This window comes from Pelophylax lessonae, assembly GCF_965119305.1.
Source record: "Pelophylax lessonae genome assembly, chromosome: 5".
Classification (NCBI taxonomy): domain Eukaryota; kingdom Metazoa; phylum Chordata; class Amphibia; order Anura; family Ranidae; genus Pelophylax; species Pelophylax lessonae.
The window spans coordinates 254,096,509-254,115,526 of record NC_138772.1 but is presented as its reverse complement, the minus strand read 5'-3'; the positions used below and the strand labels follow the sequence as shown (position 1 = coordinate 254,115,526).

At 45.5% G+C, this 19,018-nt stretch overlaps 1 protein-coding gene across 1 annotated transcript in view; it reads right to left on the bottom strand.

Moving 5' to 3' along the window:
• Positions 1–19,018, bottom strand: part of CCT5 (chaperonin containing TCP1 subunit 5) — a 162,419-nt gene that overhangs the window by 87,031 nt on the left and 56,370 nt on the right. Inside the window, exon 4 of the mRNA XM_082259656.1 lies at positions 16,338–16,536. Within this exon, the coding sequence (XP_082115782.1) occupies positions 16,338–16,536 (199 nt within the window). The remainder of the gene's footprint in view (positions 1–16,337; positions 16,537–19,018) is intronic.

The window sequence follows — 19,018 nt, the reverse complement described above, 5'->3', positions numbered from 1 at the left end:
TTACCACCTCAGACACTCTTCCTCCTGAATCCACCCAGCATGAGCGAAAAGCAGGAAGTGACCTCTGCATTGCAGCAAAAAATTACCACATAGGGAGTGATGTCGCCTGAAAAGGGAAGTACTGCCTAGTATAGCACAGGCTACACAAAGATGGACGCCCATACAAATAGGTAGCAGCAGGGAAAATGGCTGCCCCATACAAGTCTATGGGGAAAAAATACATTGCCCACACTTAAGATGGCTGCGCCCACGGCTTACCATACGGCCGTCAGGGACAGACACATGAAGGCCTCAGGAACAAACGGGACCAGCAAGCCCAAGGTACAATTTTACCCCCCCCCCCTTAGAGTGCCAGAGCACTCCAGACACACAGTACCCGCAGGGAAAGGGAGAGGGAAGGACACAAAACCAGGCAGACAAGGGGATCTCTTGGGAGGCACAAATCCCATTATCCCCAGGAGGGGGCCCACAGCCCCCCAAGGCCAGAAGGGGCAATGGGGGCACATTTACTCACCATACCATGGACCGGATGGGCTCCGCTCCAGGCTGACTGCTTCCCACCCGAAGTGGGGTTGCTGCCAGCCAATGGGTACGCTGCCACTCAGGGCGTTCCAGGTCGATGCGTCCCGGCGAGGCATCCGCTTGCTGGCTCGTCCCCCTCCGGACCAGGGGGAACTGTCGTGGCTAGGCCTAGGTCAAAACTAACCTGCTCACGTTCGTAGGCAAGACTGGGGGGGGAAGGATCTAGATTATCAAGTACAATGCCCCAGCCGGTATTGTTGCTTTTAGATAACCAGGAAAAACCTTCCGAGAACTAGCTAGCAAATGAGTAAAGAGAAAGAAAATTTTCTGAAAAGAACATAAAAACTGAGACTGAGACCAGGGTCCCAGCAGGAAACCTAGGTCCTACTCCTGGATCTCTAGGCAGAAACAAACTGATGTGCAGACACATGCAGTGGGTGTTTATGCTGAGAAGGACAGACAGTGTTTAGTCAAATTTTTTGATGCTTAGACTACTCCTGATGGGAGGAGCAAAACCAACTCTGCTCATGGAGATGAGGCTTTGTCTCTCTAAGGACGATAGAGAAAATGGATTTTTGTACTTACCGTAAAATCCTTTTCCCCCGTAAACTCCTTTTCCCAGAAGTTCAACAGACGCAGCTTCATATATTCTTAGCCATTGGGTTATGTTCCTCCCATCAGGAATAGGGAAACTAGGCAGGAAAAAGCTTAAAGCTTTCACCAGGCCTATGGGGCTGTCCCTGCAGGCATAACCCCACACACTCTGCTACAGCCCACAGTGTGGTTGCATTCAGTGTTTATAAGACAACAACCCCATTCCACTAATGATTAGAGGGGCAGATGATGCCTCCATCAATGAACTTCAGAAAAAAAGGATTTTAGGTTAAGTCAAAAATCCAGTTCTCTTTCGTTTGACAGACGCAGCTTCATATATTCTTAGACATTGGGACGCCCCAAATCGGTATTTTCATGTGGGGTGGGAAAAAGAACGCAAAGAACAGAATTCCCCAAAGGCTAAAATGTAGCCAACCAGGAAACAAGGAGCTCAACTAGGAACAACTGGAGCTCACCTAGAAAAAACATACACCCTAAAAGTAAAAAAAAAAAAAATTCTCTTTAGACCGTAGCCTGCCAAACATGCAGGCAAAAGAGGCATCCGAAGATGCCAACACATCCACCTTGTAGAATTTTGTGAACATTTACACCGACGACCAAGTTGCCACCTTGCATCACTGACGCCTGATGGCGAAAAGCCCAAGAGGCACTCAGAGCTCTAGTAGAATGTGCCTTCACTGGGAAAGGAGGAACCTGACCCTTCAGTGAATAAGCCTGAACCACTATCTGCCTGATCCATCTGGATATGTTCGCAGCAGACGCGACCAAATCCTTTGAGGTCCTTCGGTAAGGACCAAGTCTGATTTCCTGAAAAATTCAGTAGCCGCTAGGTAAACCAATTGCCCAAACCACATCCAAAGAATGCAAAGCAATTTCCTTGGGATACTTGGGCTTCGGACAGAGTAAAGGCAGCACAATGTCTTCATTCAAATGGAAATCAGAAACCACCACAAAAAACGACTGATTAGGTCGAAGTACCACTTAAACTCTGTGGACCACCAGATAAGGTGAACGGCAAGACAACGCCACCAGTACAGAAACCCTGCCGGCAAAAGTGATAGCCACCAAAAAGGCAACCTTCTGAGATAATGTAAGCAGGGGCATCTCTTAATGTTCTCAAAAGTAGGTTTTTGAAGAACCGATAACACCAAAATTCAGATCCCACGGAGTAAACAGGGATAGTCTCGGAGGCGCCATTTGACGCACCCCCTGAATAAAAGTGCAAAATCAGGGGATGCATAGCTAAAGGGCATTGGAAAAACACAGCCAAAGCGAAACGTGGCCTTTGATAGTGCCCAAAGCCAAACGCTGTTCAAACCTTTTTGAAGAAAAGTCAAAACCCTGGCTACCGTAAAAAAGCGAGGGTGCACTTTCAATAATTCACACCATCAAATGTATGAGACTAGCCTGGGGCCACTAAAATCACTTAAATCCCTTCCACCTATTCTGCGCAGCAGTTTCGGCAGACGTTTTAACGGAGGAGACGCATATATAAGCAGATACTGACACCAAGGAGCCACAGGGCGTCTTTGGCGTCGGCCAGAGGATCCCTTGACCTGGCCAGGATTGGACGCATTTTGCCTTCCTTCCTGGGCACAGTAAAAAGGTTTGAATAAAACCCTTGAAAAAAAATGTTCCTGAGAGGGAACCGACACAATTACCCTTTGTGACAGCAGATCTTGTACCACCTCTTGGAGAACCCTTAAATGGTCTGGAGATGTGCGCAGATTGGAAGGGAAGAGCCTGTCAGACGGTCGAGACCGGAATTAATCTTGTACCCTAATCTGATCAGTTTGTGAACCAATTGTCCTGAAACAAGGAAGTAAATGGTTCCAGAAAGAAGCAAAGATGTCCCACCACCCCAGAATCGGGGCACCCCTTCATGCAGACAAGGATTTGTCTGCAGATCTGGATTGGCCTGTCTTCAGTTTACCACGTCTTCTTGGAACTCCCAAAAGAACTGAATGGCTTTCCTCTTTCTTGCAACCTGGAGGTACAAAAAAGCCACTTCTGAGCAGTAAAAGAAGGTGCGGGGGCCTTGGGGGACTTCAATTATCCCGAAATTGACTGGGAAGAGGGGACTGCACACTCACTAAAGGCCCGTCTTTTCATTAATATCTTAAAAGGACAATACATAGGGAACATAAGAACTATAAACTTCAGAAGGGCAAACTTTACTCAACTGTAATCGAGAAAATAAACTGGGACCAAACCCTAGGAACACTGACCACGGAGGAAAAATGGGAATGCTTTAGGAACATATTAAACAAAAGCCTCTCACAGTGCATTCCTACGGGAATTTTTTTTTTTTTAAGAAGAGCCAAGGCCAAACCAGGGTGGCTAAACCGTAATGTAAAAAACCAATTAGGAAAAAAAAAAAAAAAGGCCTTTAAGAGAAATAAATCGGAGGGGACATTTTCGGCTTTCCACCAATACAAGGATTCAAATAGGAAATGTAAATACGAAATCAAGAATGCTAAAATAGACTTTGAGAGACAAATAGAGGAGAGTAAAAGGAACCCTAAGAAATTCTTTAAATATATCAATAGCAAAAAAAAAAAACCGAGGTCAGAGCATGTTGCAGACATAATTAATGATGGGAGGATGGTTTACAGGGGACACCGAAGGCAACCGTGCCAAATGCCTTCTTCTCCTCAGTCTTTACACAGGAAAAGGAGGGGAAGGTTGACCATGACTGTATGGTTAGCAGTACATCACAGATATGCCGCTATGGCTAACAGAGGGTGAAATCATGGAAAGGCTTGAGAACATTCTAACACTAACATTAACATTCTACGAGGAGGTGCGCTGTGAGCTAGACAGGGGGGAGACCTGTGGATGTGGTGAACCTGGATTTCGCTAAGGCGTTTGATACAGTTCCCCAAAAGTGCTTAATTTATAAAATAAGGTCTGCAGGCATCGAGCACAAGGTTTGCTCTTGAATACGGAACTGGCTAAAAGGGCGTGTCCAAAGGGTGGTAATAAATAACGCATACTCAGACTGGTCTGGGGTGGTAAGTGGGGTCCCCCAAGGCTCAGTCCTGGGACCAACCTTGTTCCAATTTATTCATAAACAGCATTGAGGACGGTATCAGTAGTTCTATATCAGTTTTTGCAGAGGACACAAAAATGGGCAAGGCAATAACTGCACAGCATGAGGCAGATATCTTACAGAATGACCTGGACAAAATAGAGTGGGCAACGACATGGCAAATGAGGGTTAATGTGCAGAAGTGTAAGGTTTTGCACTTGGGGACTAAAAACATAAAAGCACAAAACACTTTAGGGGGGGGAACCTTTGGGGAAATCAAAAATGGAGAAAGATCTGGGAGTCTCGGTAGAAGATAGACTAGGCAATAGCATGCAATGTTAAGCGGTAGCTGCCAAATCCAGCAGAATATTAGCATGCATAAAGAGGATGTATTCCAGGAATAAAACTATAATCCTTCCACTTTATAAAAGTCTGGTCTGACCGCATCTCTAGTATTCTGTCAGTTCTGGTCGCCAGTCCTCAGGAGGGATGTGTTGGAGCTGGAGAGTCGAGAGAAGGGCGACTAAACTAATTAAGGGATTGGAGGACCTCAACTATGAAGAGCGTCTACAATCGCTTAATTTATTCTCCCTGGAGAAGAGACGCCTGAGAGGGGACATGACAGCAATTTATAAATACCTCAATGGTGATCTCAGCATAGAAAAAAAAGCTATTCAGTCACAAGGATTGTATGAGGACGCGAGGACATACAATGCAATTAGATGAGAAGCGTTTTAACCTCAGGCAACGCAGGGGGTTCTTTACTGTTAGGCTACAAGACTGTGGAATTCTCTACCACAAGAGGTAGTTTCTGCGGGAAGTATGGCTACTTTCAAAAGACTCTTGGACATACATCTCAAGGATCAGAACATAAGGGGGTATTAGAGAGGATTACGGCCACACACACCTACACAGGTTGAACTGGATGGACTATTGTCTTTATTGAACCTCAACTACTATGTAACTATGCAACATTACCACAAATAAATCACCAGAACCAGATGGTGCGCCAAGAGTACTCAAAGAACTCAGTAAGGTTATATATAGACCACTGTTCCTGATCTTGGCAGATAGTATTTTGACAGGAACTGTACCAGGAGACTGAAGGAAAGGGAAAGTGATACCAATATTAAAAAAAGGGCATAGGCATATCGCGGGAAATCATAGGCCGGTCAGCCTGACGTCAATAGTATGTAAATTACTGGAAGGTATGTAAATTACTGGAAGGGATGAGAAGGGACTATATCCAAGAATTGGCTAAAGTCAACAGTATCAGCACGGGTTTACAAAAAGGACGTTCTTGTCAAACCAATCTGTTAACATTCTGCAAGGAAGTGAGCTGTGAGCAAGATACGGGGAGACTTGTGGATGTGGTGTATCTGGATTTTGCTAAGGCATTAAATACAGTTCCCCACAAACGCTTAATTTACAAATTAACCACTTAAGCCCCAGCCCTATTTTGGACACTTTTTTTTTTTGTTAAAACGAGTATTTTTTCCTAGAAAACTACTTAGAACCCCCAAACATTATATATATATATATATATATATATATATATATATATATATATATATATATATATATATATATATATATATATATTTTTTTTTTTAGCAAAGATTCTGGAGAATAAAATGTCGGTCATTGCAATATTTTTTGTCACGCGGTATTTGCGCAGCGGTCTTTAAAACGCCATTTTTTTGGAAAAATTTTGAAAGAAAAAAAAAAAAAAAAAAAAAATTACATTTCACTGCATTTAAAAATAATAAACAGTAAAGTTAGCCCATTTTTTTGTATGTTGTGAAAGATGATGTCACGCCGAGTAAATAGATACCCAACATGTTACGGTTTAAAATTGCGCCCCCCCCCCCCCCCCGTGGGATGGCGACAAACTACGGTCAATAGAGATCTCAATAGGCGACGCTTTCAATTTTTTTAACGGTAACCAGTTTAGAGTGTAGCTCTTTTTTTTTTTTAATTATTGCTCACGCTCTGGCGATCGCGGCGATACTTCACATGTGTGGTTTGAACAGCGATTTCATTCGCGGCTCGACTTCAGTATACTTTTTTTTGTGCGCGAGCCAACGGTGACGGGGGCGGCTAAATTTTTTTTTCCTATTTTTTTTTTAACTTTATTACAGGTTAAAAAAAAAAAAAATCTGATCACTTTTATTGCTGTCACAAGCAATGTAAACATCCCTTGTGACACCAATATGCAGTGACAGGTCTTTATGGAGGGATCGAGGGTCTAAAAGACCCTCGACCCCTCCACTACACTTCCATGTATGCAAAACGCCGAAAACTGCGTTTTTGCATACAGCCGTTTTTAAAATTTGCCGCCTTTTGCAGCACAGTAACCCGGAAGTGACGTCATGGACGCCGCCTCCGGGTTAGGTAATCGGAGACCCGATCGAAGCCGTTTCCGGCTTTGATCGGGATTCCATCCAGCCGACGGACGTGCCGGCTGGGTGCTCCGAGCAAAGTCACGGGAGGGGGGTATACTACCGCAAAGTTTGGGTGGTAAAAAAACACGTACTCAGACTGGTCTTGAGTGGTAAGTGGGGTCCCCCCAAGGCTCAGTCCTGTGACCAATTTTGTTCAATTTATGCATAAATAGCATTGAGGACGGGATCATTCGCTCAATCAGTTTTTGCAGAGGACTTCACATCATTATGTAGAAATCTTACAGAATGACCTAAACAAAATAACAGAGTGGGCAACTACATGGCAAATGAGGTTTAATGTGGAGAAGTGTAAGGTATTGCACGTGGGGACTAAAAACAAACGCAAAATATGACTTGGGGGGGGGGGGGGGGGAGAATGGAGAAAGATCTGGGAGTCTTAGTAGAAGATAGATTAAGAAATAGCATGCAATGTCAAGCTACAGCTGCCAAAGCCGACAGAATATTAGCATGCATAAGGAAGGGGATATAATCCAGAGATAAAAACTATAATCCTACCACTTTATAAAACCATGGTCCAACCACATTTGCAGTAGGGATGTAACGATATCAAAATCTCACGGTACGATACAGTTTCGATATTGACCTCACGGTACGATATTTATTGCGATATTGTGGAAAAGCTCATGGTATTGTTAAATAGCTCATGATAGTGTTTGTGATGATAATAGCGAAAAAATACCGACATTTATTCTGCTTTTGCCAGTCAACAGGCAATTTATTGTTGTATTTATGGATCCATGACAACATAAAACACTGATCACATAGTGCTTTTAAAGTGCAAGTTGTAGTCAGGAACATCAATATTCTGTATAGTAATATTTGGTTGCATAACTGATTCTTCTGTGCAATGTTCAAGTTAAGAAGCAGCTAGAACAATTGTAAACAAACAATAGGCAATTCCCTTTAAGTGCAAACAAAGATCAAGTTAAGTCAGGTTTAAATGTGCAAGGCAAATAAAGGCAGCCTTTTAAAACTGGTATTTAGGAACATAACTTAAACTTAAATGAAATAGTCAGTCAAAAAGCCTTTAAAAAAAAAAAACACTGACCTATCATTTAGCTTATGTTCACGTTTTTCATCAGAAAGATCAAAATATCTACATTGCAAGAAAAAAAAAAAAAAGTAAAAAAAATCCTTAAACTCTGGTCTATGTAGTTAAAGTGGAGTTCCACCCTAATTTAATACTTACCTCCATCTTCTCGCTCCGGGGTCACCTGAAAAAGAAATGGATAATCGCATATTTTTTTTTTTTTACTTACCTCGTAGCGAAGAAAAAATACTTACCTTACTTCCTTCTTACTCCTTCCTCGGCCGCGGCCCGTCGTCACTTCCTGGCTCTGCAATGATTCCTGGGAGCTGAACGTCATAGCTCCCAGGAATCATTGCGCCTGCACCGGCCCAGACGTCAGTTCCAGGTCGCGCGCGTCATCCCCTTCTAAACAGCTTCTGGGCATGCCCAGAAGCTGTAGAGGGATGACGCGCGCGACCCGGAAGTGACGTCGGGGCCGGCGCAGAGCATCGTGGGACCAAAGAAGGCGGAAGAAGACGCCGAAGGGGATCTCGCTGGCTTCAAGCTGCCCACATCTGAGATGGCAGCGCTGGACAAGACGTTTTCAAGGTAAGTATTTGTCCTAACAGGTAAGTGCAACCCAGGACAGATCAGAGGCTAGCCATTGTGGAATGTACTAGCCCTGACTGTCCCGGGGGTATTAAAAAAAAAAAAAAAATCCAGGGTGGAACTCCGCTTTAACAATGATTTGTTCCGCGGGACTGTGTTTATTCCTCTTGCTTTTTGACGGACACCTGTCCTTTTAATATTGTAACCCAACCACGACGATATCGAGACACGACCACGACAATACGATATCGCGATATCTTCGATATCGTTACATCCCTAATTTGCAGTACTCTGTCCAGTTCTGGTCACCAATCCTCAGAAAGGATGTGTTGGAACTGGAGAGAGTCCAGAGGAGGGCAACGAAACTAATCAGGGGATTGGAAGACATTACGAGGAGCGTTTACAAGCGTTTGATTTATTCTCCCTGGAGAAGAGACATGATGGCGATTTACAATTACCTCAATGGTGATCTCAACATAGAAAAAAAAAAAAAATTTATTTTATATATATATACATACATACATACATACATACATACATACATACATACACATATATATACACATATACATACACATATACACAGTTGCAAGCAATGCAAGATGACACAAGGCCATACAATGCAATTAGAGAAGAGATTTAACCTCCGGCTACGCAAGGGGTTAACACAAAGGCAAATAAGATTGTAGAACTCTCCTCCACAAATGGTGGTAACTGCTGGGAGTATGGCTACTTTTAACAGACTCTTGGACGCACATCTCATAGATCAAAACATTCAGGGGTATGGGAAATGAATACATCCACACACACCTACACAGGTTGAACTGGGTGGACTATGGTCTTTAGTCAACCTCAACCACTATGACTATAGGCCCCCGTCTAGCTACTATGACTATAGGCCCCAGTATAGCAAGTGGTGCCTTGCCCTTAAGAGTATTGAGAGGGAGAAGAGTACTCTTCCCACCCGTAAGGCCTTTTATTAACTCATCCAAGGAGGAACCAAACAATTTGTCCCCCTGTAAAGGGAAGGTCAAAAAGAGCCATTTTGGAAGCCTGGTCCGCAGACCAGCTTTTTAGCCACACCATGCATATAATAGCAATTCTCACAGCGGACACTCTGGCTACCAGTTGAGCCGCATCCAGTGACACATCACATATATACAGAAGGGCTTGAGCCATTTGATCCAAGAGTTCAATTAGCCCCGAGGAGAGCTGTTACGTTTCCAAGACACCTTTTAGTAACTTCACCCATTCAGCGACGGTCTGACACCAGGGTGGTCAAAAAATAGAATTATTGTAAGAACTTACCGTAAAATTATTTTCTCTGAGTCCTCTGACAGTCGCCGCCCGATGGTATTGGCCTTCACTAATGGGTAATGGCGCACTCTGCAGGAGCAGGCTAGGCAGATAATTATCAGGTTAAAAAAACTTTTGTAACTCAGCACGCCACTAGAGGGCCATCCCACAGCCATTACCAGAAACCTAATCTGATATTACTTCAGTTTCGTAGCAAGCCGTACCGGAAGGCAACAACCCCCAGATCCAAAAACCAGAGGGGTGGGGGGCGGCGACTGTCAGAGGACTCAGAGAAAAGAATTTTACGGTAAGTTCTTACAAAAATTCTATTTTCTTACGTCCTCTGACAGTCGCCGCCTGATGGTATTAGACTTTGGACGTCACAAAGCAGTGCAGGTATCAGGGGTGGGAAAGCAACGCAACCAGATAAGAAGGTAATGCAAATAACCAGGCTAGTAACAATCTGAGCCCACAGAAAAAAAAAAAAAAAAAAAAAAAAAAAAAACTGGAACAAATCCAGAAAAACACCAACAAGGAAAGACATTAAAAACAAACAATGTTCCCTCAAACAACTGCCGCACTCAAAACTTTGCGGTCAAAAGAAGCATCCGAAGATGCCAAAATGTCAAGATTTTAAAAGTTTGTGCAAGTGTGCACTGACGACCATGTCGCCGTCTTGCACACCTGAGCCACAGACGCCTGATGGCGAAAAAACGGCACTAACAGCTCGAATAGAATGAGCCTTTAAAAGGGAAAGGAGGAACCTGACCCTTGATGGAATACGCCTAAACAATCACCTGTCTGATCCATTTAGAAATGGTCGCCGCGCAGGCGGCCGATCCCTTCAAAGTCCCTCAGGAAGAACAAATAGAGAATCAGACTGCCGAATCTACTCCGTGGCGGACAGGTAGACCTTGACCGCCCGGACCATATCCAGAGAAAGCAAAGCAAGCTCCTTAGGATGCTTGGGCCGTGCGCACCGCTAAGGCAACGCGACATCCACATTGAGGTGGAAGAAACCACTGTGGGAAGAAGAAAAGATTGACTCCTCGCAGAACCACCTTATCTCTATGAAGTACTAGATAAGGAGAGCGGCAGGACAAGGCCGCCATGTTAGAAACTCTGCGAGGTGACGTGATGGCCACCAGAAAAGCAACTTTCTGTAACACAGACCGAGATATCCCCCTGATGTTCTCGAAGAGAGGTTTATTGTAACACTGGCAAAAACTAAATTGAGGTCCCCTGGAAGCAAGAGAGCTCCCCTTGGGGTGAGCCAAACGTCACACCTCTTGAATAAAAAGGTGTGGACCAAAGAAAGCAACGCCAATGGTTGATGAAACAAGACGGCCAAGGCCGACAGACCCTTGGCCTTAGTCAGCACCAGAGGCTGATCCACGCCCTTCTGCAGGAAGGCCAAGACCTTCGCCACCGAGAAGGAACGAGGGTAAAAACCATGCACTTCGCACCAAGCGAAATAAGCTTTCCAGGTGCAGCGAAAAAAAACTTCTTTGAAGTAGCTTTGCGAGCCCCTTACAAAGGTAAGGATGACCACCCGAGGAAGACCTCTATCCCTCAGAACCTGGCTTTTAACAGCCATGCAGACAAAGCCAGCAACTGTAAAGCAGAATGGAAGATCGGTCCTTGAGACAGATCGTCTCGCAGCGGAAGCCGCCATCAAGGTTCGACAACTATTTGAACGACGGCCACGTACCAGGACCGTCGAGGCCCGCCAGGGGCCACCAGAATGACTGACATCTGTTCCGACGCCAACCTGCGGAGGAACCTGGATAACAGTGGAATCGGAGGAAAGGAATACAGTAGCCGATAGCGGTGCCAAGGCACCAACGCGCCCGAGGCGCCTGCCAGAGGATTGCGAACCCTGGCCACGAACCTTACCACCACTTTGTGGAGACGGGACGCAAACAAATCCACGCCCGGGTCCTCCAAAAAAGGCGCACAGGAGGTGAACCACCTCCGGATGTAGGGACATTGCCCTCGGCCCAAAAGTCTGGCGACGTAGATAGTCCGCCTGCCAGAGTTCCACAGCCGGAATGAGAACGGCCGAGAAGCAAGGTACCCGCTATCCCTGCCCAGGACAGAATTTCGGCCACTGCCTTGGCCACCCAGGCACTCCACATGCCCCCTTGGTGATTGATATAAGCCACAGCTGTGGCATTGTCAATCTGTACCCGCCCCCGACACCACTGAAGCTGAGGTGACCACCGGAACAGACAAAGCTGGAGCGCTCGGAGCTCCAAGACGCTGATCGGTAGTCAACTCTCCCCGGCCGACCACGTCCCCTGGGCGCAAAACGTGCCCAGAACTCCTCCCCAGCCCGACAGGCTGGCATCCGTGGTGACAACCATCCATACTAGAGGTCTGAAGGACCGACTCCATGTCAAGGACAGCGGCCAGCGCCAACACAGAAGATCCGACCCGGATGACTCAAGGAAATACTCCTTTCCAAGGACTGAGGTGTCCTGTCCAGGATTTCCGCTTGCAGAGACCTGGTGTGAAATTAAGCAATCCGAACCGCTTCGAAGGCCGAGACCAGCCGTCCCAGAACCCGCATGCAGATGCGCAAAGAGGAGAGATAGTCGTTCCTGAGAGCTCTGATCTTCTCCCGCACAGTCCAGATTTTTATTCCCCGGAAGGAAGACCCGAGATTGAGCAGAGTCCAGGACCAGCTAGGTACTGGAAACCAGTAGAAGGAGTCAGTGACAACTTCTGAAATTGACGGGCCACCCAAACTCCTGAAGCGTCTGAACATTCACAGCCAGATCTTTTGCCAAGGTTACACATGAGTTCGACCTTACAAGAGGTCGTTCAGGCAACCAATGACTGTAATGCCCCGTAAACGCAGCAAAGCTAGACCGGAACAAACGCCTTGGTGAAAACCCTGGGAGTCGAAGCAAAACGGTAAGGCAACGCCACAAACTGGTAATGCTCCCCAGTCACCGTGAAGCGGAAGCAGCTCTGATGACCCTCGAAAATAGGGATGTGGAGATACGCATCCTGCAACGCAATGGATGCAGCAATTCCCCAGACCTCAACGAGGCCATCACCGACCGGATGGATCCCACCCTGAATGTCCCGCACGAAGCGGTTCAGGGACTACAAGTCCAGAATCGGACACACCGTGCCCCCTTTCCTGGGCACCGTGAACAGGATGTAGTCAAAACCGCGAAAATTTTTTCCGAAAAGGAACAAGTTCAATGACTCCGTGTGCAAGCACAGCCCCCATGAGATCTCTGAGACGATCAGGGGGCAGCTGAAGAATGGACGGGATGAACCTGTCTGCGGGGCGAGATCAACTCGATCTCTCTGAACAAATTGGTTCGTGAACCCACCTGTCCTGAATGCCGGACAACCAGGGTTCCTGAAAAGAAAGCAGACATCCCCCACCCCGACAACGGGGAGGGCTCCCCTTTTAGGGAGAGGTGGACTGGGCCGCCGAACCAGACTGACCGGCGTTCGGCTTACCCGACCACGGCTCCTCGTGGCCACTGGGAAGGCGGAAGGGTTTACCCTTCTCCTGCATCCCAAAAGGCAATTATGCTGAGTCTTGAAGGGGGGCCCCCTCCGCTTACGGGGGAGCTCTCCCTTGGTGACCTGGGGCAGACAAATACTCTTACCTCCCGTGAGCCCCGCAATCAACTCATCTAGAGTTACCCCAAAAAGACGACCCCCCCTCATAGGGGACCTCAGACACCGTCTTTTAGGACGCGTGGTCAACCGACCAGCACTTACCAGGTAATGCAGTGGATCGCAATCCCCACCACCGATAACCGGGCGACTAACTGAGCCACTTCCAAAGCCGCGTCACCCAGGAAGCTCACAGTGTGGACGAGCTGATCCTGCTGCGAAGCCCCTTGCACCATGTCATGAGCGCCCGAGAGGCCACCACTGAGGAAAAACACAGGTTGCAACAGGGAACACGCCACTAGATAAATGTGGCGGGCAAGGGCTTCCACATGCCTATCAGCCAGATCCCTGAATACTGGGAATCCCCTACCGGCAAGCAAGTTGGACTTATGTAGCCTAGACAGTGTGATCCCCCGCTTGGGGACACCAACCCAACGTTCGTCTACCGCCTCCAAAAAACGCTTAGGCACCACCAACATTAACTAAATGTGCCGCCACTGGCCATTCACAATCTCTGGAAAATCCACTGGCAGGAAAAATGCCTGACCCGACAGTCTGGGGTCTGCGGAACCCGAGAAAAACTGACTGCTCACTTGACTGAGCTGGCTCATCGTTAAGATAGAGTTTCCTACCTCCTACCGAGGAGGAAGATTCCCCCTTCTCCTCTCCCTCAACATGGAGGACCGGGACCCCTCAGGGGGACCATCGTCCATGGCAAGCAACTCTGGCTCAAAGTCAGAGGACTAGGAGGGCACAGGCCGTTTTTTATGGAGGAGCGTGCCGACATCAGCAGATTCACCTGGGACGCTAAAGTCGCCAGAGCAGTAGATATGGGTGCCAGGGGTGAGGATTCAGGTGTACCCGAAGTCCCCACCAGGTCTGCGGGGAATTTATTATCACGGGAGACCATTTTTTGCCTTAAAAATGAAAAAAAAGGGACGCTGGCCCTTTAAATTGGCGGTTCCCGCGACCAATGGAGGAGGCAGAGTATGATCGCCCCGAGCTCCAGGACATGAGCGGTAAGGAAACGATTGGCGGATTGCCCAATAGGGTCGGGGTGATAACCTACTCTCAACAGGAAATCTTCCAGATACCCGAGGATCGCAATCCCTTTGTGCAGGAACAAGACCAACACCACAGGCAAAACCTTGGTGAAGACTCAGGGTTCCCAGGCACCAGGAACAGGGGTGAACAAAAAAACCCAAAACCTTTCCTGCCGAGGAACCGGTGGAGGTAAACCTAGGTCCTACTCCTACGCTAGGCAGCATGAAACTGAAGAGCAGCACCTAGTGGCTGATGAGTAATGGCTGAGGGACAGCCCCCTAGAGGTGTCGTGTGTAAATTTTTTTGTTAACCTTTTCACTGCCTAGCCGACTCCTGCAGAGAGGTACATTACCCACTCGTGAAGGATTACTTAACGGGCTGCGACTGTCAGAGGACGTAGGAGAAAGTACTCTTCTCTCTCCCCTCTGTGAGACTCCCAATGATGTCATCCAGGGTGATCCCAAACAGGTGAATACCCTGAAAGGGTTAAAATTCATTCCCCCCCCCCCCCCCCTTTAAGATTTCTGGTCCACAGACCAAACACTCAAGCCACAATACGCACCCAAGTACCACTGCCAAAAACAGCCTAGATATCAGGGGAGCAGAATCCAAAGAAGCATCACAGATAAACTGCAAACCCTAGACCAACTGGTCCACCAGTTCAGCAAAGGCAACGGGCAGCTGCTCACCCTCTAGGTCATGGCGCAAAAGCTTAGCCCACTCAGAGTTTGCGACATTAGGGCAATGGTGAAAACCGGCCTAAGCGCTGAACCAGAAAACAGTAAACATATTGCGGGCCACAGCCTCCGCTTTCCTGTCACCTAGATCTTTAAAGGCCGAAGATCATTTCAACCGGAATCATGGTTGCCTTATTTAACGTGGAACCGGGGGGGGTTCAACACCACTGGAACATTCTACTTTTTAAGGAGGGACTCCTCAAAGGAGTACCTCACCGCAAAGTGTTTAGGTACCACAGTGGACATGTGCACTCTTTCCTCAGGTGCTGGCACTTGACTTACCACTGAGGAAAGAGCGTGCATGTCCACTGCAGACTTGGCGCATGCTCAGAAACATGTTGTGCATTTCCGGGCCCCGGGATACCAGCAGCGTCACAGACGTGACCCTTCCTCCCTCTACTGCGGTGCTCATTCCTGTCGTATGACCTGGACACCCTGAGACATAGGCCGGCCACCTTCTCTCCTGTTCCACGGCTCCACAAGCTCACAGCACACTGCATATCTATGAGGGACTTCTTTACTATCATGTCTGCTTACCATCAACCTTTGTGAGTTGCGGCTATCTGTTTTTATACATTTTTATTAAAGCAGTCTGCACCCAGGGCGCTTATTTGTTTTTTCTTGTTGCTCCAGAGCTTCTTCCATCTCTGAGAAAAGCTGCCTGGTTCAGCAGGACTTTTACCATTTTATTATATTCTTATTTTCTTCATTGTCCCTTATAAAGACCTTTAAAAAGACACTCTCATTGGACTTGTTATGATTAATACATATTACCATTAATGCTGTGCGGATGGACTCTTCTCTATACGTTTGTGGGTTTTTTTTTTTTTTTATGTCATAATGAGGTGAGAATGAGGCATTACATATACCAACTCAGGACAAAAAGTTGATGACAGGATTACCAAAGTTCAAAAAAAAAAAAGCTAATGTAACCACCGAACCCAAGGACTGGTAAACTAAAATCCTAAGGGTTTAGACTTTAAAGTGAGCCTGTGATTTACCTCTGCATGGCAAAGCAACATAATTAAATTAATTTAAAATGATGACCTCTCCAGCCTAATTACTTAAACTTTTCACTCCAATAAAATAACCAGTACTTTGGCTATAGTTAACATGCGACTCATGCCCCCTCCTTCTGCGTGCAAGCACAGTTGCTTGGCATTTGGTCACTGTGCTTTTGTAAGTGTAAGGAGTCCTCAGCCCTTTGTAAGCTCTGCTTGGCAACTTTGAGTTTAAATATAATACAAAATAATTGTAAGCCAACCTGCATGGGCAAAACGCGCACACATGGTGGGTGGTGTGCTGAAATTTGTTTGCTTTTGCACAGGTGACTTGTTTAAACAAAAAACAAAAAACAGCCTTACACTTTTGAGCCAAGTGTGGTCATTGCAGTTTGGATAAGAGGTTCTATGTTAATGGGATCCACAGGAAAACTGTCACTGATCTTATCCAAATTCTCAATAGCTAATCTTGCAGCTTGCTCATATCCATCAGAGATTCTTATAGGATGAATACCACGATCCAGCAACTGCTCAGCTTGTTCCAGTAATGCTCCTGCAAGAACTAAAAAAAAAAAAAAAAATAAAAAAAAAATTTAACAGAAGAAAGTTTAATGTAATTTAATACTATTGAATAAATAAAATTGGTGCGCTAATTCAAATTGTGATGTGCGCATATAAAATATGAAAATGATCTTGTGAACCAAACTGGCAATTAAATAATCCACATACAAAGTGTAAAAGGTGACTGACTTAAAAGCCAAAAAAACAAAGTATATAAAATGAATAGATAATCAAATAATCAAACAGTCCAAAACATAAGAGGAGGATATTCTCTTCAATGGTGCTCAGGATTGCTCAAATATATAGTGTGGAACAAAGTCCAAAAGAATCAAGAGATAATGGTGATATTATCCCTCCACCTGGTGAATTTCCTCCTTACCCGGCGGAAAATAGGCAAGTACAGTAAGTATATATCCACGTGATGTTCACCTCCAACCTGTTGGCCTCTTACCAAATAAAAGATGAGCTTGACAATCACTGTTTAAGAAAATAGTGTTGATCCCTTCTCCACCAAACGGGAATGGATGGCTTTTCCACTAATAGATATTCAATCCACGGTGTACATGTGAAATAAATGGAGGCTAATAGTGCATTATCCTTTAAAAGTATCTAATAAAAAGACTTGCACTTACATTTAATGAGACGAAAACAGGCTGAAATATAGGCTTCTAGCAGAGAGGATGTTCTTAGGGAACTCGCGTCCAGCTGCAGCATGGACCGTGAGTGACGTAGTGACGGCACGCCTCCTTGCTGACGCGTTTCCTCCAATAGGACTTCGACAGAGAATAGCGATTGTCAAGCTCATCTTTTACTTTTATTTGGTAAGAGGCCATTATTGCTTTTTCACCGGTGTTTCATACAAGGTTGGAGGTGAACATCACGTGAATATTTACTTTATGACACAGGATATATACTTACTGCACTTGCCTATTTTCCGCCGGGTAAGGAGGAAATTCACCAGGTGGAGGGATATCACCATTATATCTTGATTCTTTTGGACTTTCTTCCACTATTTGAGCAATCCTGAGCACCATTGAAGAGAATATCCTCTTAAGTTTTGGACTGTTTGATTATCTATTAATTTTATATACTTTGTTTTTTGGCTTTTAAGTCAAAGTCACCTATACACTTTGTATGTGGATAATTTAATTGCCAGTTTGTTGGTTCACAAGATAATTTGTCATATTTTATATATGCACATCGCAATTTGAATTAGCGCACCAATTTTATTTATTCATTTCTTATTTTATCACCCTGGTAGCAGCTTTTCACTTATCAGCACTCCCTTCCCACAACATAAAAATGTAATACTATTGCCACACATAATATAACAAAAAAAAAAAAAAAAATAGCAGCCCATCAGATCAATTTAACATTATACCACGCACAGTAGAACTTCAACCTAAAGGTGCCAGCAGTCCATTAGTGTTTGATTGCTTTGCACAAAGCGGTCAGTGAACAGGTTGGAAGAATCACAGGAGAGCGTAAAGTAGCCACAATATCCTTTATAGATCAGTCAGAAGCAGGGTCAGATTTGTAATTAAAGTAAAACTAAAAGGCAAAACTTTTTCTAGCATTATAAATAGAGTAGGAGAGGGGGGTTATATACAGTGTCAGGATTTTTTTTTTTTTTTTGCCATGTCCCATAGGGGAGATTCTATCTTCAGTTCCCTTAGCCAAAAACAAAGTGAGAGGAAAGCCCTCTAAAGTGAGGGAATCCTGGGGTGTCACTAGAACTACTGTTCCCACTGTAAGATTTCCTCTCCATTTCTGTTCCAGGGTCAACCTAAAACTTAGATTTATTGATACTTTTGATAATGATAAACAGGACAAATGGAGGGTGAATCTCCCAAATGGGGGCTCAGACCACAAAAAAAATTGACAGGTGTTCTAAACCCTCTCAAAAACTTAAAGCTCTGCCTTTAATTATACTTCAACTTTCATTTCTTATAATGTATAGTTTTGCGCCATTTTGGGGTCTGTTCAATACAAAATTGTTACATTTGCTTGATATGTGCAAAAATACCAGTTGAACCTGCCAGAAATCAAATGATGTCCAGTGTACCCTGCAATGTTGGCTTCAAGCACTTTTTGAGCACTCCACAGGTTCTCTCTGAACTGCAGAATGCTTCTTATGGTATGGAGATATTGGGTTGGGTGAAGTGTTCTGTAGTTTAAAGCCCCACACATACACACAGGCGAAATAGCGGCCAAAACCAGTCAGTAAAGTAGAAACCGGCTGACATTCAGCCCATGTGTACAGCTCCTTGTCCGACAGAAGCTGATCGCACAACCAGCTTCTGTTGAATGAGAATGCTAGAAAACCAGCAGCCAAATCGGCTTCCGATCAGCACTGACCGGTGTGCTATGGCAAGGGAAGATGGGTGTTGTGTGGTTCGACCCCCCGGTCAGATCACAATAGCACAGCAGGGAGACTGTACTAACATCTCAGTTAAGTACAGCGACCTCCTCAGTTATTTTTC